The sequence below is a fragment of the Ambystoma mexicanum genome, chromosome 3q, assembly GCF_040938575.1.
Source record: "Ambystoma mexicanum isolate Mex_15411 chromosome 3q, UKY_AmexF1_1, whole genome shotgun sequence".
NCBI classification, from domain to species: Eukaryota; Metazoa; Chordata; class Amphibia; order Caudata; family Ambystomatidae; genus Ambystoma; species Ambystoma mexicanum.
The window spans coordinates 1,223,332,954-1,223,353,726 of NC_090926.1; the positions used below are offsets into that span (position 1 = coordinate 1,223,332,954).

The 20,773-nt window shown below is 47.9% G+C and overlaps 1 protein-coding gene across 1 annotated transcript in view; it reads right to left on the minus strand.

Annotated features, from left to right (window-relative positions):
* RTBDN (retbindin) overlaps positions 1–20,773 on the minus strand; it is a 206,382-nt gene that overhangs the window by 41,133 nt on the left and 144,476 nt on the right. Inside the window, exons 3-5 of the mRNA XM_069604133.1 lie at positions 11,046–11,145; positions 10,066–10,194; positions 8,180–8,288 (exon numbers count right to left, since the gene is read on the minus strand). Of these exons, the coding sequence (XP_069460234.1) occupies positions 8,180–8,288; positions 10,066–10,194; positions 11,046–11,145 (338 nt within the window). The remainder of the gene's footprint in view (positions 1–8,179; positions 8,289–10,065; positions 10,195–11,045; positions 11,146–20,773) is intronic.

A 20,773-nucleotide genomic window follows, 5' to 3' on the forward strand; every position in this document is an offset into this window, starting at 1 on the left:
CCACGCAATTCTGCACAGGCTTCTCTCTGCTGGGCTCGAGCCTGTCTTTCTCTTCGTGGGGAATACCTTCTCCACGTTCTGTTTCAAGTTTCTTTTCACTGTCAAAGACTTTAGAAACTGCATGGATTTTACATAGACCTCTGCATGACCACTTGCGTCCTCCTCTTACAACACCAATGCCTCTTGGTACTTGTAGTTTCTTATTTTCTTTGTTTTGCCTTCTTGACCATTTCCAAAATTCATATGTAACACCAATCCTTTTTGGTATTAGTAGTTTCTTATTTTCTTTAGTTTGCCTTCTTGGCATCTTTCAAAGTTCATATATGTTGCCCTCTTGACAGTATCCGTGGATTGGATTCCATTTGCTGACTTTCCCAGATAAGGGTAGAATGATCAGTTTCAATATGAGAAAGTGGTGAGACACCAAACAGAAGGAGCCATGCCCAGGATGAAGGGAGTAAGGAGAACATGGTGTGGCATTAATGAAGTGCAGGACCAGCACAGGAGTAGAGAGGTGGCAAAGAGAGCGGTGACAAGACTTGTGAACCCCATCTGGAAATTCTGGAAGCTAACGCAGTTGGCTCTATTTCTTTGTGAAGGAAAGGGTCTTTTACTACCTATATCCCAAAGCAGAGACACAGCAGAGGCTACAGGATCTACAGGACACATTGGAGGTGGTTTTACCGATCAACAACCAAGTCAATCAGCATGAAGCCGAGAGCTAATAGCCTTTAGACTATGGTTGATGAGAAGTATATCAGCCTCGTGAAATGTATCAGGAAACCCTGAAACTGTCAGAAATGTCGTCAAGAGCCTATTCTGGGCCATTTTCATTTTGAGTTAATCCAGAAGGGAACTTTTGTGTGTTTTAATCAAATTTGTTTTACTTGAGAAATTGTGATCGGCCTCTTTGTGGATCCTACTCTGCTATATCACAGCATTCACTGCTGATTATTGAGATCTAGGAATTTTTCTCATAGAGAACTGACCAAAAACAACCCATTTGTGGATCCAACAGTTATGTATCATGCTTTGGCTTCTAGAGATGGATGCCTTTTCCTTCACAACTTCTGCCATGTGTCTTTTCTGCAGGCTCCTGCTGGTCCTATGCAAGGATGCAGAGCCCATTGGAGGAGCTCATTATTGTCGGTGTCTGTGACTAGCTTATGCTGAAGTCTGTGGTGCTACTGAATTTCTTTTTTAAACCTCAAATAGACTTGCACGTGTACCCATTTAAACCCATTATATAGTGGTCCAATAAACGAGCAAGCCCATTTTAAACCTATTTTTTTATCCCCGTGTTTTGTCATCCCATGTTAATAAAATTCAACTTTTCTATGCATGTTATTGTCTCAGCATCAGCTTTAAGTTCTTTATTTTAAACTCTACAACAGTTGTGAATGTGAAACCTCCATTTTCCAAGCACCTTTTGTGGGGTTAAGTCTTGAACTTGGTCTTTCTTAATGATACGTGAGGCAATGGTACTTTGTCAAGACAATTGGCTTGCATCTGCTTGAGAGTGACTGGGTAGAGTGTTGTGGAAGCTCCACTAGAACACATCAAAAATTCAACCACTTCCCCACTAGACTCCCCCATAAAGTTCCATTCAACACCACCCTAAGTGATTTCTTTTACTTTGCATATCCATATATTTCCACTCCCTAGAGGTTCTTTGCACCATACCTGTGCATAGCTGGGATTGTGGCCATCAGCCATGCAGTAAAGAAGAGCCTTCTACGATCTCCTGCATGACCCGTTACAAGATAAGCTTACCACCCATCTATACGCTGCATTAAAAGAAGCATCAGGGGCCGGAACTACTCAGGAGACACCAGGGAAAATTTTGCGGCTCGGGAGGTCCTGGGTGAGGAGGTAGAGATGTATTCCTCCGAGATGCCGAACACCCAACATGGCGCCCACAGCTTGAGGGATAGAAGGAGAGTGACGCTGAAGCTACGTGGCGGGCGACCCCTGTGCTTGGGATGCTGACCGCACACTGACGGAGGAAGCAAGGAGGTGAGGAGGGACGGATTCCTGAGGAAGGTCGCCCTAGAAGACCAGCAGCAGACTGAGGGAAGCCCTGTGGGTGGAATAGAGCGCAGCCCCACCTTAACGACACGCCTTCCGGAGAAGGAAGGGATGACAGCAGAAGCAGAGAAGAAGCAAGTGACCGCGAGACACCTGGGCCCCTGGTGAGTGTAAAATGAGGAGCGGAAGGCTGAAGGCCGTGATCCGGACTGTCTGGGGTGGCAGACAAGCGGGTGAACGCTCTGTACAACAGCTGAGGAGCTGAAGTGGTGGGAGCCCCCCGGATGCCGTGAAGAACAGATACGGAGCACACCAGGGAGAGGACCTAAAAGGAAGACTGGAGCTACTCCACCACCCCATATGCATAACTTAACGAGCGGCCTTGGCCCCAAGCACACATGAGAAAAGCCCATAGACTGTGAATCATGGCAGGCGGAGGCTGTTGCAGGGAGCCTAAATGCAGCGATACGCAGCCAAACGAGAGACCCTGAAGTGTGACACCGATACAAGCACTGAGGAGGATTGCATCAGCGGTCTGGCACGAGTGCAGATATTGCAGGCTAATAACTAGAGGGGTGCAGAGGGTGCTGAGCGCCCACTGACTAGAAGAGAGGGTGACAATAAAACCCACACAGAATGGTTGAATGAGCACAGGTGGAAATTAACCCAAGCAATCAAAAGCGATACACCACAGCGGCAGGAGGACCTCACATGCACACAGTATACTGATGGCAGACAAAGGCAAAAAAGGATAGGGCAAGCAAACTGGAATGGAGACTTATGCACAAAAGGGGAACACCAATGCAGATCAGCAGGGAGAATAACCAGAATCAACCTCAGCACAGCAGGTGACCATGCAAGATGAGGGCCCAATTTTGGTGTCTATAGCAGCCCTAAAGATGGCACTGAAGTACAAGATTGACTCAGTCATCATGGATGTAGGCTTACTGCGATAGGATGTGAGAGCACTCGCAGACTGACTGGGCACAGCAGAACAACAAGTGCAAGGGAATACAACGACCATAGCCAGCACCAGGACCCAATTGGAAGAACTGACAGAAAAGGTGAAAACCCTAGAACACTGCGTAGAAGATGCGGAAGGAAAAGCCTGTAGGAATAACATAAGAATACTTGGACTCCCGGAGGGAGAAGAAGGGAGAGACCCCACAGTATATGTAGAAAACATGCTGCTACAAGAAGTGGGCCCAAGTACCATGTCCCAAGGATTTACGGTCGAGAGGGCGTACAGATCGCTAAGGAAAAGACCCCCGACAGGTGCCCCCCCCCACCTCCGAGATTGATAATTGCCAGAATACTAAACTACAAAGACAGGGAAATCAGTCCTTGCCTTCTCTAGGAAAGGGGGAACCATTAGAAGAGGAGCCTCAAAACTAGCAATATATCCAAATTACACCACCCTGGTCCAACAACAAAGAGCACGGTTTGGCCCGGTTAAGGAGCGGCTGAGAAACATGAACTTACGATACATGTTAATATATCGGGGAAACTCAAAATACTGCACAATGAGAGAACATATTTCTTTGATGACATGGAAGAAGCGCAAGCCTAGATGGACCCGCAAGGAATACCACAACTCCCACATAGGAATAGCAATGCACCGTAACAGATGAACTCTGGACATAATTGGACGCAGACCCCGAGAACTGTCGACACAAATAAGGGTGGAGGACATAATGAGGATAATGCGGATACGCGGAAACAGAAACAGCAGTAACAGTGGGAGTCGCAGACGGCGGCTCGGGAAGTGGCTGCAAACCCTAGTTGAAACTTTCGGACGTCAGTTCTAAGACGTCGAGCTGCCGCACGTGGCACGATGGAGGAGAGACGGGAGCGAGAGAAGCAGCTAGGCCTAAGCGAGAACACTAACGCTTAGCCATTGTTTGGTTAGGCACTGTTTTAGGGAGTTGCCAGTGGAATGGGGAAATGGGAGGGGGGAAGGAGAGACAGACACATGGAGGAGCGTATTAAAAGGGACTGTTTGGTCATTAGACAAGTGGAACCATAAGCACGAAGAAACAGGAGGAGAATGCAAGTTTGTGGAGAGCAGGAGTGAATGGGGCCCCCAAGGGGAGAAGACTAGAGACAAAACTAGAACACATCATGACAAACATAAGAGCACTCCATGACACAGATCATAGAGGAGCGTAAGGATGCGTGTAATAATACCTAGCAGACGGGTGGGGCAGGGGGAGCCAAGAGGACCGGCACAATCCATTATGCAGATACCTGAAGGAGTTAAAATAATCACTTGGAATTTGAGGGACCTGAACAATTATATAAAGAGGCTGCGAATACGCACCTACCTACCCACTAAAGGCATCCAAGTAGCAATGGTCCAAGACACACACCTAACAGCAAAGAGGCAGGCCACACTAAATAGGAAATGGGAGGGGGGGGCAAAATATATGGCTAACCCTTTTCGGCATATGCAAAAGGGGTCCAAGTATGGATCGTGCCAACAGCCCGGTTCCAGCTCCTGGAGTTCAAAAAAGGATAATGAGCGGAGAATGGCTGTTTTACATGGATGGTGGGAAAATGGAGAGGTCTGCTTTGTGAATAAATACGCTCCAAACCATGACGCCACGTTCTTCTTCAGATCGTTATACACTAGGCTGTCCACATACAAGGAGGCAACGCAGGTGTGGAGAGGAGACTTTAACTGCACACTAAATCCAGTACTGGATAGGTCAGATACCAAATACAAAAAAACAGCGCTACTGGCCAAAACCGTCAAAGGCCTGTTTCGAGACTTCAGACTAGTGGCCATGTGGAGGGAAAGACATGGAGCAGAACAAATATACTTGCACTTCTCAACCCCCCATGCGGTGCATACACAAATAGATTGTATGTTCACAGGGACGGAAACACTGAGGAATTATGAACACATAGAATACAAGGCCAGTATGTTCTCAGATCACGCTCCACTGATAGCGACATGGCAGGACAAGGCCCAGAGACCCAGAATACCCACTTGGCGCCTGAGAGCGGAATCCCTACAGGAAGGGGAGTTCAATGACTACCTGAGAGACCAGATAGAGGAATACTTTGCCACCAACACAAACAGTGTAGCACAGAGAGGTACAGTCTGGGATGCATTCAAAGTGGTCGTGCGTGGGAAAGCTATTGGGAAAATGGAAGTTCCCAGTGAAGAAACACTGAATGCCTGGGAGGACATCGAAAATGAAATAGCAAAAGCAGAAGATGCAGAAAAGGAGACACTGGCTGAATTAGGACAGCTGATCAAATGAAGACAGTAATATATGGGGGAATGAGAAAAACTGGGATGCCTGGACTTTGCCAAATACACCCAAAAAACTTGGTTAGGGCACAGGTAGAAATCAACGAGGTGTTCTCCGACTTTTATGAATCCTTATACGCAGATGAGACAAAATGGGATAGGAGTGACGTGAACGAAGCCATGTCAAATATAGACTTGCAGAGATTCACAGAGTATCAGGCAGACGAGCTGGATGCACCACTGACGCTAGAAGAAATAGGGGAAGTTATAAGAAAGCTACCCACCTCCAAAACCCCAGGACCAGACGGACTCCCAGGAGAGTTCAATAAAACATACGTAGATATACTAGCACTGCTGAGTGTCTTCAGGGAGGTATACGAACTAGGAACACTACCGAACACCCTGAGAGAAGCCACCATTATACTGATCCTCAAACCAGGCAAAGCACCACAGAGCTGTGGATCATATAGGCCCCTCTCTATGGTCAACCAGAATTGTAAGATCCTAACAGCGGTCCTAGCATATAGATTAAAAAGAATCATAGGAGACTTAATACACACAGACCAGATGGGGTATGTCCCAGGGTGTAACACCAGGTGGAACCTGAGTAGACTACACCATGTACTACATAGCACCTGTTGGAATGCGCAGTTGCGTCACTGGATGCAGTCAAATGCAGTTTGACTGCATCCAGTGCAAAGCTTTTGACTCAGTTTATTGGGACTGGCTGTTGAAGTCCCTGGCACATTATTGTATAGGGGAGACCTTCTTACGATGGGTTAAACTGATTAACACAGTGCCCGTAGTCAGGGTGAAGACAAGCAGGCAGATTTCTAAGGCATGGGGGGTCCAAAAAGGAATGAGGCAGGGCTGCCTACTGTTACCAATGCTGTATGTCCTGGCTATTGAACCACTGGCGGTGTTCCTCAGAAAGTAATGCGCGGTGGCAGGAATAGCATTAGATGGAACGGTGCATCTGATTTTCCTGTACGCGGATGACATGCTACTGTATGTAAACAGGCCAGCGGACAATCTACCACACTTGCCGAATGTCATAGATGAGTTTGCCAGGGTTTCAGGAATTAAAGTGAACCGAGAAAAATCCTGCCTGTTTCCACTCGCAGGGCTTAGAGCCCTTGAAGAGCATGTTGCCCCTGTTATGCCTCAAATGGCAGAAGCAGACCTTTCGCTACCTGGCCATCGCAGCTAGACACGGCCCGGAGACCTCACATAGGAGCAACATGCAGAAGGCGGTGGATGGTGTAATCAGCTCCATAAAGTTCTGGAGGAAGCTGCTCCTCAGAGTCACAAGGAGAGCGGCTCTTCTGAAGATGGTTGCACTCCCCAGGCTCCTATACTGCTTTACTAACGTGCTGTACAACATACCGGCACCTTTCATTCGAAAAGTGAACAAGCAGGTCATGGAATTCCTGTGGCACGGAGGCAGAAATAGAATAGCCTTGAGTACGCTGCAGAGGGACTATGCTGAGGGTGGGATGAAGGTGCCCCACTTGGAAAGCTACTACTTGGTGGGGCAGCTGCAACATGTAGTGCAATGGCTGGGAGATGAGACCTCCCTTGAAACTCTGCTGCTACAACCAATGTTGAAGTATTTCTTCCTGAAGGAAGTACTTTGGGTAAAAGAGCTTGTCTTGGAGCGACCTTCCCAGTTGCTATAATTAGGTAAGGATATATGGGACAGAACCTGGAAACTCCTGGGCAGCCCGGATCCCTGTTCGGTGCACATCCCACTGACATCAATAATAGCTGAACAACAAAGCGCACGGGCGCAATACAGGAGACACTGGGAGGATAGAGGGGTGGCTACTATCCTGGACCTTGTGAGGGACAGTGAGTTGATAACCTTCGAGGCTGTGATAGATGAATATGGCATACATAAAGGACAATTCCTGTTACATTTAGGCATGGTCAGACGAATCAGGAAGAGATGGTCTGGTCCACAAGATGAAGTAGAGCTTAACGCGATACTGGATACCATGTATGATGTATCTGAAGGGGGATACATGATTTCCAGACTGAGTTGTTTTTAAACAAGGCGGGGGAAGCAGAACTTAAGGTGTGCTACAAATGGGAGGCAGACATTGGGAGAGAGCTGATAGACGCAGAGTGGGGTAGAACGCTGCTTTACACGAAAGTAGTCTCAAAAGCATACCCAATTATATGTCACCCACAGAGCATATATGACCCACACAGGTTGTTGCTCATAACCGGCATGGGTGTCCTGGTTTGTCCGAGATGCGCCCAGGAAGGAGCAGACTTGAAGCATATGTTTTGGGGGTGTCCGGTTATCCAAAGATTCTGGGGGGCAATAGCAAACAGAGTAATACGTGGGGGTGTTCAGATGCAGACATGGCCCCTGGAGTATCACCTGCTAGAACTGTTCCCTAAGGAGTGAGACCAAATGCCCACTTCGCCAAAATGAAAGATCTAATCTGCATACTAGCAAAACACAGGAACACCATGGCATGGAAATCGACTGAGGGCCGCAGGCTACAAGCCTGGTGGGCAGACCTGCAAAGATGGGCATTGGCAGAAACAGCGGTGTGGCTCAGAGCGCTACAGAAAGGAGACCATGAAAAGGGAGAGGGGATTGAAGCATGGAACACCATGACATGGAACATGTTCCAGCTTGTGGCAGATAACCCAGGTTCATAGAACATACTAGAATAGAGAATTGGAGTAAGCACTGGGAAAGCAAGCAAGAGAACCCATAATACAATGTAATGTAAGCAGACACCCCATTGCAGATACTGAAATAGACATGAACCTCAACCACTGTAATGATATGGCTACGCTTGTCTAATGTTGGTTTGTTTGTTTGTTTGTTGGACAATAATAACATTTAAAGAACAAGAAAACTAAGTAAAATACCTGTGCATAGCTGATGCAGTCCCCAGTGCAGTTATTTCCATCTGGGCCCCACTGCCAATCTGAGACCCAGTTGCGGGCACAAGTCAGGTCCTCCTTGCATGCGTCGTACCTGAGAAAAGAAGGATCCGTTTTTAAGGCTAGGTGATGGGTGGGGCCGCAATCTTCGTAACAAAGATTCTTGTTTGGCACCGTGGTCGCAAGCAGGGCCTGCTGACCTTTTCAGATAGATTACTGTGCTAAATACTGATTTAAAACATTTTTGAAACCACTCATTACTTTTAGGCAGCAATGGGTAACAGTTAATTGACATTGCAAAAGGATAATATCACACAAGGTGACTTTTGCGTTGTTGATTAACAGGTTAATTGGTGATGTAGTTATTCACTCATACAGGGTGAACATAGGTCCTATAGTGCTCCCTGATTTTTACCTACTTTTTCAATCTATAAAATGCTGCACTGGAATCGTGGGCTGAAAACCCCCTGTGTCGTGGATAATTTGCCCCCACCCTGTGCCCACTGCTGGCTTTGCTCTCACAAGATAGAGGATCACTTAGGGGCCAACTGGTCAAAAACCTACGACCTGCCCACCCCTCCAAGCTTTGATCAAGATTCATGTCTGGAAACCCAGAGTAGATAGCAGTGCTAGTCCCAGTGTTCCCCAATCTGTAAAATGGGTTCCCCAAGTTTAGGTAGAAGACAAAGTCGGAGCTAAACGTCTAAAAGTCTTTTTAATCTGTCTTTTTTTTATCCCCAGTGGCACGCAATCCTTAATTTGCAGCTCTGGCAATTCATTCTGAATCCCGGCACTTATTGTGTCAGACTCAGTTTGAATATGATGTGGTGTTTGGCATCTTCATTATTGTAACTGGCATTCACATAATAAACACCTACAGAATCAGAGCAAAATGTAAATGACGAGTGTGTTAAAAGACACACTTAAACATTTGTTTCACATTAAGACACAGCGAGTGTGTTATTTTATGTGTATGTTGATTGATATTTGTAAATCACCCATCTGCCGTAGTGACACCATTACTACAATATGGCGGTGGGAGTTGCAGCTTTTATCCCATATTTGTTGACAGTATGGGGAGCAGCCATGGGTGGTTGCAGTAGTGGGCCTGGAGCTGGCCGTCCTGGCGTGTTAAAAAATATTTAAGCCCTGCCTCTTATTTTTGCTTTTTTTTTTTTTACAAATTAAGCACTGGTTGCACCGTGATCCCTCAAAGATTTTTGGAATTTTCATTTTCTCTTCTTTCTTTGATGTTGAGTTCTAGGATGGGATAGTTGTTAAGTCACGTGAACTGTTGCTGTGGAGGCAGTATGCGCACCAGTGTCACGACAAACATTGCTAAAAAGTCTGCCACTTTTACTATTTACTAAAATGTCACTGGACCTTTAGTTAATCAGAAAGGTGGTGCTGCAGTCTGGGAAATTCCTTGATTACATCAGAAAAACGTGTGCTGTAGATGCTAACAAGACCTCAGAGGTAGCGTATTTTAACTCCTATTTTCTGACATGCAAAAGCAGGACTTTGCAAGAAGAATCGCCTCGCAAAGCCTGCCCTGCATTACTGCATTACTGACGGTTGCTAGTACTGTTGTCAGGCTGTAAATCGCCAACATTGGTGCTTACTGAAGCCTGACTGTGAACCCCACAGTACTGGAATACCAATCCTTTTCAGAATAAAAACAGTTTAGCCTCTCCTTGTCTGCGACTCGTGCTGGTTTTTTTGGTAGGCTTCTCTTGGGGGCACGAAACAGGAGTACTAGGAGTATGTTAGGTTGTAGAGAGCATTTTAATGTACTAGTTATACACTTCCTTAATATATCTTGTGACTTACTCTGCCGTTATTAGTGTGCAGGCAACACCGGAGACACTCACCACTCATCACAAAAGTGAAGGCACAGGGGTACTCCAAGGATGGCTGTTGGGCGCTCCGGGTGTGGCCAGCGGGCTGCGTGGGGTGAGCAGCGATAAAAGCACTCTATGCGTTTCAGGAAACCTTCACACCTGTAGAGGGGCAGAGAAGACTGTGACTGGCTAGCAATGACTTATGGATGCTCTAAACATGCACAACAGACCCACATCTATTGTAAAGCCACACACACCAGTTATGAGGAGTCAACATGGTGGCATGGAGCACTGTTAGCATAGACCCATGGCCACACAGCTAGGATAGACACACAGGCATAAAGCCAGTGTAGAACCACAAAGAGTCATCATAGACCTAGGGACAAAAAAACACCATGGAGACACAGCCACGATAGACATATGTAAACACAGTCGAATAGACCCCATGGGACATCACCAACATGGGCGCATGAAAACTCCACTTAACCAGCATGGGATCGCATACAGCCTGGATCCATTGTAAGGATATCCCGCGAGCATAGACCACACCCCACCTCCTCCCTGTCCACTCTGGGAACCATACCAACGAAGCATACAGAACATTGACCCTGTGTTACTCTGGGTAACCCACATCATCCTGTATCATTAGGGGAGCATCACCAGTATTATCCACAGACCCACATTCACCCATATCTAACTATCGGTCGACCCATCAGCACACCTTGTAGCACCCATCTCAACATAACACATCCTCAGACCCCATCCTTCCTCATCAAACCCTGCCAATACATCTTCAATTTGTCTTGCTAAGGTTAGCCCACAGACCCTTCTTCCACCTATCTCATTGGGCGCCCTCCTCCAGCACATTACACCGACCCACCTCCACATTTCAACATGAACGTACTTTACTGCAGTCCCTAGTTGTCACCTCCTTCTACTTCGCTAGAGGTACTCCTCAAGCATTGTCCACATACCCTACCTCCCCTGCCAGTTTCACCGGTTTCACTTACGGGGCGCTGAGGCTTCTGCAGCGGTTCCAGTGGATGTCATTGACGCTGGATACTGGAGTCTTGGATAGCTCTTGAGCCACGTCCGCGGAGCAGCAGGCATCTACCGAGAGCAGATAGGAACAGGGTTCAGTTGGGTTTCATACTACTAAGCCACACAAACAACTGTGCCATCTCTACCCACAATCCACATCGACGTCTAGATGCGGCTGTCCTCTGGCACGAGTTGCATGTACACCCAGTTTGGGTGGGGTGTTAATGTGGGGCAGAATGGATTAAAAAGGAATGTGGTAATGTGTTATTCCAATAAGACTATTGATTTATTTATGCAGTTATTGATTTGGGTTATTGACCATGTAATAATATTGCTTCAGAGAACCGGGTGAGCCTGGGCAAGAAGGGTAGACATACAAGCAGACATGTCAGGTGGAAGAGGGCAAGGAATTAACAAGTAGTTGATTATATTGGCAGCATAGCGGGCTCTAGGAATGGAATAACGTTTGACGAAGTCAGGTGCCTGCAACCTATTGGAGGGCTTAGAGGGGACTCTGCGACCCAGGAAAGTTGACTTGTCAAGGCCTACATGCTACAGCTACATGGATACGGTTTAGGGTAGGTGCCGGAACACCCTGCTCCTAGACCATGCCCCTTATCCGACTATGATGACCAGGTCTCTGAAGATCTATAGTGTTTTGAGGTACAGGTTGGTGTCTGTGGACCTTCAGTGGAATGGGGCTACGAAAGTATATAATTCCCAGCAGACAACGCTGCTTTCCAATTACATCTTGAAAGGACTTCCGAATTATGTTTAGCCCGTCAGGTAGTCTCTTCCTACCAGGAGCTTACCGATTTATTGCTGATTGTTTTCCAATCTAATTTTCATGGCTAAGTTACTCCAGAATTTGGTCGGATCCCAACAGTAACCTTCCTCTGGCACATTGGGATCTGAAGGAATCTTGATGTAGATGTCAGGAGTGGCACTCTATAAAGAGTGGCACAGGACACCCAGAAAGGGTTTGGGTGGTTGTGCCAAATAAAGTGGACAGATAAGAACACACACAGCGGAAAGGAAAGAGAACGAAGAGTAAGCAAGAGTAGCAAGGGAAAAGATACAGAATGAATACCCTCTTGGGGTGTATGCAGATATAGGAAAAGAGTATTCCACGAACCTTGGAAATACTCTAGCCTTCTGCACAGTTTGCTATAACAGAGGCCCACGCTGTTTGCCCATGACTTGGAACAGCAGCTCTGGGTGTCTGTAATGTAGAAACAGGACAAGGGAAGGGGCAGAGGTTGACTGATGGGAACTAACAGACAAGCTCTGTACAAAAGGGTCTACAAACAGTACAAGAGAAGATACTACAGACAAATCCAGAAAAGGAGGTGATAGCAAACTAGCAGAAAGAAATGAAAGGAAAGTCGTGTAACAGGATAGGATAGCAGAGGACAGTAAGGAACAAGGTTGAGAGCTCAGAGGAGCAGGAAAGCAATGAGTAAGCCCACAAGAGTAGGACTGTAAGGTAGAACGCCCAGAGGAAAAGGGCTTAGGGCAGCAGAGTAAAGCAGACTGCACGGCAAGGATCCCGTAAGGGCCGGGCAGTAAGGAGTGAACCCTGAGGGACAGGGCCGCTGAACGTAGAAGGTAGCAGAGGACTGTAGAGGGCTGCTAGGCCGAGAACCCAGCGGAAAAGGTAGGTAGTAGGCAGCGGAGCGTGATAAGCTGCAAAGTAGGAAGGCCCAGAGGACAAGGGCTGTAGGTAGCCAGAGTGAGGTAGGCTGCAGAGCAGGGAGCCCCAGAGGACAAGGGCTAAGGCAGCCGGAGTGAGGCAGGCTGCAGAGCAGGGGGCCCAGAAGACGAGGGCTGAAGGCAGCCGGAGTGAGGCAGGCTGCAGGGCAGGGAGCCCAGAGGACAAGGGCTGAGGCAGGAAAGCAGCAGAGCGTGATCAGCTGCAATGTAGAGGGTCCGCAGGGCAAGGGCGGAGGCTGGAAGGCAGCAGAGCGTGATCGGCTGCAATGTGGCGAGCCCGGCAGGGCAAGGGCGGAGACTGGAAGGCAGCAGAGCGTGATCGGCTGCAATGTGGAGAGCCCGGCAGGGCAAGGGCGAAGGCTGGAAGGCAGGAGAGCGTGATCTGCTGCAATGTGGGGAGCCCGGCAGGGCAAGGGCGAAGGCTGGAAGGCAGCAGAGCGTGATCAGCTGCAGTGTGGAGAGCCCAGAGGAGCAGGGCTGTGAGGCAGGGAGCCTGGAAGGCTATGGCTGGAGGCAGCAGGGTGGAGCAAGCAACAAGGCAGGGTCCAAGCAGGAGTGAAGGTAAGCAGCATACAAGATCCGTAGAAAGACGCAAAAGGTGGAGGAAGGACTCTCAGATGCAAGAGGCTGAGCCACTGCAGACAGGAGCCTTTATACTGCCTAGCCCAGCACAGAGGCAGGCTAATTGGTTGCACCTGGCTAAGCACACCTGCAGGCAATCGGCCACCTCCCTTTCTGTTCCTGGGCTGGTGGAAGCAGGGCAAGTCTCTAGGGCTTCTGGGGGGGTGTAGTTCCTTTGATAACCAATAGGAACAGCCAGGAATCGATGCTTGTAGCCAGGTGCATTATGTTATGCGTAGTTTGTTGGAAATAATAATAAAGCAGCAAAGTCTCGCAAATGGGAAATAAAGTTCCCAAAGTAAATATAGATGGATCCAAGAGTCTGTTGTAAATAAATGATAAACATGTAGTCCAAATTGAGCGTAAATGGATGCGCCCATGGCGCAGGCATGACAGTATGCCCCTCTCCATGCCCCTCTCCAGGCTCCCTGAAGACCGACCTATAGGAAGAATGTCTGTCACACCGTACAAGAGTCTTACTCCGAAAAGGCACATCATGAAGCACCAGAAACGGGTTGCAAGGTGAGAGTCTTAAATGACGGAGATAGTACCAAAGTTCTGAACTTTTGATGTAGAAATCAGAATAGACAAAGTCTTTGGAACACAGACCCCAACTGTGTGTGCATGAAGAGAGGAACTGTGAAAAACTGCTGCAGGCTCCATGATAGATTTTGCTTTGACGGGCAACAATATGGTTCTGGAAAGTGGAGCCATAGGTACAGCAGAGTTGGTAGCTTTAGGAAGGCTTTCCAAGACATCCGGAGCAGCAATGACAACGTTAGGGTTAGCCGCAGAGAGTTCAGGAGTCACAGCGGCGGTTTTCCCATGATTAGTAGACAGATCAGAGGTTACAGCAGCAGTGAGATCTCGAATGGCTGTAGAGAGTATCAAGGCTGTAGCAACTGGGTGTGTCGGTGTCATGAGAGAGCCAGCGGGCTGGAACGCACCTGAGACTGGTAGAGTAGAGTCTGGCAGTCTTAGTGCCATAGATACACTAGCAGGAACAACTGGAGCAGTAGTCTTAACAGGAAAACCCTTTGCTGACTTTGCAACAGTTAGCATGGCGGATGTAGGATCAGGAAGAGAAGGTGCTGAGGGATCAGGTTGTGTAGCAGAGGATTCTGCTGCAGCGAGCACAGCTGCGAAGGAAGTAGAAATCTGGGCATCGGGAGCATCAGAATTAGCAGTAGCTTCAGGAATCACAGTAGCTATAGCAACCTCAAGATTTGCAGCAGAGACTTGAGGAGTCTCAAATGTGGCAGGGAGTTTAGGAACCACAGCAGCAGGAAGATCATGAATTGCAGTTGGATGTTCGGGTGCTGTAGCAGCTACAGACAGTTCAGGTGTTGCAACTACTGGTGGATCGGGTACCACAACCGCTGGCGATTCTGGGGGTATCGAAGAAACTGAAGATGTTGATTGCTCAAGAGTGTTGTCTGATAGCACAGCCACACCTTGGCAAGCCCCGCTTGCCAACTCAGCATGCTCGGTGTGTACTGCGCCAGTCTCTTCAGCTGCCATTGTCATTTCAGAAGAGGTTGTAAGTGTGAGTACTGGACAATAGGCAAGGGTGAGGGCGGAACCATCCTTTGACTCAGAGGGATTTCCAATCAGAAGACCACCCTTGTTTTGTGGTGTAATGGCTGTGTGCGTGATTTGACCCACCGGAGGAGTTAATTCTTTTCTGTCAGTACAACAACCTGAGTTTCTGTGGCTGGAAGGTGAAAGAGCTGTGTCAGTCTTTAGAAGGGATACATATGCTATATTTAGGTCTTCCATCTGCTTGGTATAAGTCTGTATACTTTTTTGTATGGCAATTCCAGGCCTTATCATGTCGATCTCTAAAGATAAGATGTCAGGTGTTGGACATAGTGTCAGATGGTCTGGTGACTTGTGTCCCTTCATAAGATTCTTATAATGCAAATAAACAAAGTCATCATAGAGGTCTTCGGTCTTTCTTTTAAGGCGTAGGAGTTGTTCGTGTAGCAGGTAAGTATCATTAGTTTGATCTAAAGCTTCAGAAGCTGGTGTGGCAGAAAATTCGGTTGTAGCAATGGGAAGACTGACCTTAGGGTTATTGTGGTTAGTAGATACTGTGGAAGCATTAAGACAACCGATGGTTAGTATAGGTCTTTTGTACCCAGGACCAGATGCACAAACCTCAGGATAATGACTGCCTTGTCCTGTCAAATAAGGGTTTCCAGCATTCTGGGGAGCTTGCCAAGCTGATCTTGCGCATATCACTCTGGCAACAGCGTATTCTGGTTTAGAGTCTCCCACAATGAGTGCTATATCCTTGTCTGTTGCGGTGTTAGAAGGCTTGTCAGAAGACGCGGGAGTGTTTTTCACTGTTTGGTTTAACAAGATCTGTAAGAATTCATTATCTTGCTGTAGCTCTGCAACAGATAAGGACTGCGGGTCATAGTCGCAAATGTCATAATAATTGTACATGGAAGAAGGGTCAGCTAGCCAGTGAGTATAATACCGTGCTTGTAAATCTTTGTTTACTAAGGCGAGACTGTCCTTTAGACTAAGGTTCTTGTTTGCTGTCTTTAGGGAAACCATAGGTTTATGCAAAGGTTTCTTAACCCGAAAGGAAAGCATCTTTGTTCTGTGTGTGCCTTTCCGGCCTATGGAACAAGACATTTTTGGCTCTTGCATTCTGTCAGGAGTGGCACTCTATAAAGAGTGGCACAGGACACCCAGAAAGGGTTTGGGTGGTTGTGCCAAATAAAGTGGACAGATAAGAACACACACAGCGGAAAGGAAAGAGAACGAAGAGTAAGCAAGAGTAGCAAGGGAAAAGATACAGAATGAATACCCTCTTGGGGTGTATGCAGATATAGGAAAAGAGTATTCCACGAACCTTGGAAATACTCTAGCCTTCTGCACAGTTTGCTATAACAGAGGCCCACGCTGTTTGCCCATGACTTGGAACAGCAGCTCTGGGTGTCTGTAATGTAGAAACAGGACAAGGGAAGGGGCAGAGGTTGACTGATGGGAACTAACAGACAAGCTCTGTACAAAAGGGTCTACAAACAGAACAAGAGAAGATACTACAGACAAATCCAGAAAAGGAGGTGATAGCAAACTAGCAGAAAGAAATGAAAGGAAAGTTGTGTAACAGGATAGGATAGCAGTGGACAGTAAGGAACAAGGTTGAGAGCTCAGAGGAGCAGGAAAGCAATGAGTAAGCCCACAAGAGTAGGACTGTAAGGTAGAACGCCCAGAGGAAAAGGGCTTAGGGCAGCAGAGTAAAGCAGACTGCACGGCAAGGATCCCGTAAGGGCCGGGCAGTAAGGAGTGAACCCTGAGGGACCGGGCCGCTGAACGTAGAAGGTAGCAGAGGACTGTAGAGGGCTGCTAGGCCGAGAACCCAGCGGAAAAGGTAGGTAGTAGGCAGCGGAGCGTGATAAGCTGCAAAGTAGGAAGGCCCAGAGGACAAGGGCTGTAGGTAGCCAGAGTGAGGTAGGCTGCAGAGCAGGGAGTCCCAGAGGACAAAGGCTAAGGCAGCCGGAGTGAGGCAGGCTGCAGAGCAGGGGGCCCAGAAGACAAGGGCTGAAGGCAGCCGGAGTGAGGCAGGCTGCAGGGCAGGGAGCCCAGAGGACAAGGGCTGAGGCAGGAAAGCAGCAGAGCGTGATCAGCTGCAATGTGGAGAGCCCGGCAGGGCAAGGGCGGAGGCTGGAAGGCAGCAGAGCGTGATCGGCTGCAATGTGGCGAGCCCGGCAGGGCAAGGGCGGAGACTGGAAGGCAGCAGAGCGTGATCGGCTGCAATGTGGCGAGCCCGGCAGGGCAGGGGCGGAGACTGGAAGGCAGCAGAGCGTGATCGGCTGCAATGTGGAGAGCCCGGCAGGGCAAGGGCGGAGGCTGGAAGGCAGCAGAGCGTGATCGGCTGCAATGTGGAGAGCCCGGCAGGGCAAGGGCGGAGACTGGAAGGCAGCAGAGCGTGATCGGCTGCAATGTGGCGAGCCCGGCAGGGCAGGGGCGGAGACTGGAAGGCAGCAGAGCGTGATCGGCTGCAATGTGGAGAGCCCGGCAGGGCAAGGGCGAAGGCTGGAAGGCAGCAGAGCGTGATCCGCTGCAATGTGGAGATCCCGGCGGTCAATGGCGAAGGCTGGAAGGCAGCAGAGCGTGATCTGCTGCAATGTGGAGAGCCCGGCAGGGCAAGGGCGGAGACTGGAAGGCAGCAGAGCATGATCAGCTGCAGTGTGGAGAGCCCAGAGGAGCAGGGCTGTGAGGCAGGGAGCCTGGAAGGCTATGGCTGGAGGCAGCAGGGTGGAGCAAGCAACAAGGCAGGGTCCAAGCAGGAGTTAAGGTAAGCAGCATACAAGATCCGTAGAAAGAAGCAAAAGGTGGAGGAAGGACTCTCAGATGCAAGAGGCTGAGCCACTGCAGGCAGGAGCCTTTATACTGCCTAGCCCAGCACAGAGGCAGGCTAATTGGTTGCACCTGGCTAAGCACACCTGCAGGCAATCGGCCACCTCCCTTTCTGTTCCTGGGCTGGTGGAAGCAGGGCAAGTCTCTAGGGCTTCTGGGGGGGTGTAGTTCCTTTGATAACCAATAGGAACAGCCAGGAATCTATGCTTGTAGCCAGGTGCATTATGGTATGCGTAGTTTGTTGGAAATAATAATAAAGCAGCAAAGTCTCGCAAATGGGAAATAAAGTTCCCAAAGTAAATATAGATGGATCCAAGAGTCTGTTGTAAATAAATGATAAACATATAGTCCAAATTGAGCGTAAATGGATGCGCCCATGGCGCAGGCATGACAGTAGAAGGGTTCTTGCTGGATTGCATTGTTTTAGGAGATAGATAATGACTCTTGGGTATGAGTGCTGCACTAGACTTTGTAGACATTTATTTCTGATATCCGACTCTCTGATGTATGGTCTTTGATTTTTCAGGTTAAGGATCAGTCATGCTGCTGTGTCCTGGACCATTTTTAGGTCATGCAATGACGGCAAATTAAGACCAGGGATAAGTATTGACAATTTGCTTGTATACATTAAAATGTGACATACTTCGATCTACCCTCAACATGACTTGTATTTTATTGTCTGAGATGCAAAAAGACAAATGGGGATTTGTTTATTCCATGGTGGCTTTTTTTCCCAGGGTTTAAAGCAGTCCACTCTCACGTTTACATTGTCTGGACAGTTTTTAGGTCATGGATTGATTTGTCAGGCCAGCATAAATACTAGGCGCCCTGAAGCTACTAAAACCCATTAACATAACCTAATCAATCTTTTATAGCACCAAAGCATCGGCTGTGTCTATACTGTGATTTTATATTTGTATTTATTTCTGTGTTTATTTATTGAAACCAAGAATCATTTGTTGAGCAGGAGCTAAACGCACCTCCTGGGTATAAAACATTAGCCGGTAAATTAGCTTTTTTCTAAACAAGCTGTTGATGCACAGAGAGTTGCAAATCCACCTTTTACATGGGAGGCAATCTGCAAATCTGTGTCTGTTATATAGCACCAGTTACGGTTTAACTGTTGTCTAGATGTGTTTGAATGCTTCTTTACATACAACGCCCAGAGTTTCTGGTATATAAGAAGGTTTTCATGGCAACTGTTGGCTTGGTGAGTCGAATGTAGCGCCTGGTAGCGGTTGGTATTAAGCTAACCAGGCTCTTCTAGGCTGCAAACAGGAGCTAAGTAGCTTCCAGCAATTTCGATCCCTGTACAGACATATACAGATAGGCCTCAATATGTGAACTTGCCACATGCTTTTGGCAAATAATGATTGACTCTTAGCGAGTAAGAAATGGTGTGCTGCACGTTTCGAGAATTAGCATTCCAGTGCTGATGGTGATTGAGAACCATTGGTGGGATGATATCACTATAAAACTCTGTCTCTGGGATTTCCTCCTGTCATAGAAGGTGCACATTCTTTCCAATGCTGAACCCTGCTCCAACACTTTACTCCTTGGTGACTTTATTCTGGGACTGAATGACGAGATCGATACTAATGCCCTATCCTTAGACAACTAAACATTACTGCCAATCAGCCTTGCATATGGACTGACAGAGGCAACGTTACCCGAGCCCTGACTTTCTCTAGGCTTGACTATTGCAATAGGCTCCTCCTTTAATCTACCTTCCTCAACTCTGTGACCTCTCCAGCTAATCCAGAATAGGGCAGCAAGATTTATCCTTGGACTTAAGCCGATGGACTGCATCTCTCCTGCCCTAAAAAGTCTTCACTGGCTCCCGGTTGCTACACACATTAAATTCAAATCCCTCTGCTGCATCCACAAGGCTGGCCTGCCTAAACAGAGGGCAGGAGGTCGATTGATTTCTTCAGCTGGCTCCTTTCTATGGAACAGCCTCCCTCTGCGCCTTGAGCAGGACTTCCTTAAATTACGAAGCTCCTCAAGACTTTCTTCTTTACCTCCTCCTTCCCATATTCTCTCCTCTGCTAATCTCACAGTTGCTGCAATTGGTGTCCTGGGCCCTTATGCATCCTCAGGGCCCCTGACCTACCACACCCAATCGTCCAGTCTCTGTCTACTCTCAGCATGTGCACTGGCACTCCTTCCACCTTGGAGGCTTGCACGTATACCTGACACGGCTCCAGGTTGTGTAGCACTTACCACACCATGCACTTCATCTGTTGCTCACTCACAAGCACGGATACTCCAGCACCTACCCCCTCTGCCCTCTTCCTTGCTGCACTTGTGCACTTGCACGTTCTGAATGACTCACAAGGCATAGTAGGTTCGTCCTTTAATAGTATGTACTTGCTGTATAAGCGCCTAACAAGCGATCAATGAATAAATAAAAGATAAACATTATCCTTTTCTCCATACCTGTTACTAACCCAACATCTTACTCTTCCATGCCCCTTCCCCCTATAGCCACAAGGAGCTCCAGAAACATTACCTCAACCAGCATCCTGCCATTGCTGGATGAGCTAGTCCACCTGAAGCTATCAAGCGCTGACTCTGCCTACTTGGTGGACCTGTATAACCATTCCCTCACACAGGCTATAACCTCTGTGGCACCCCTAATACCGTGGAATCCTAAAGCTGCTGCACACTGTCACGCATGGTTCTTCCTGAACTTAAAGTGCTATGCCTACTCAAACGTGACTCGGAGACCAAGTGGAATAACAATCCCACCGAATCAAACAAAGCCTATTTTACACTGGCTGCAAATGAATATAAGAAGGCTATTATACTTCAAAAAAGCTCCTATTATAATTCAAGAATAACAAAGGCAATCTGCACCACCATGGAGCTCTTCTCTATATTGCGTTACCTTGAGTCACCTTCGTCCACACCTACAAATTGTACAGAGGATAGCGCCTGGTGTGCCACCATACAAAATGCCCTTACACTCAAAATCAAAACACTC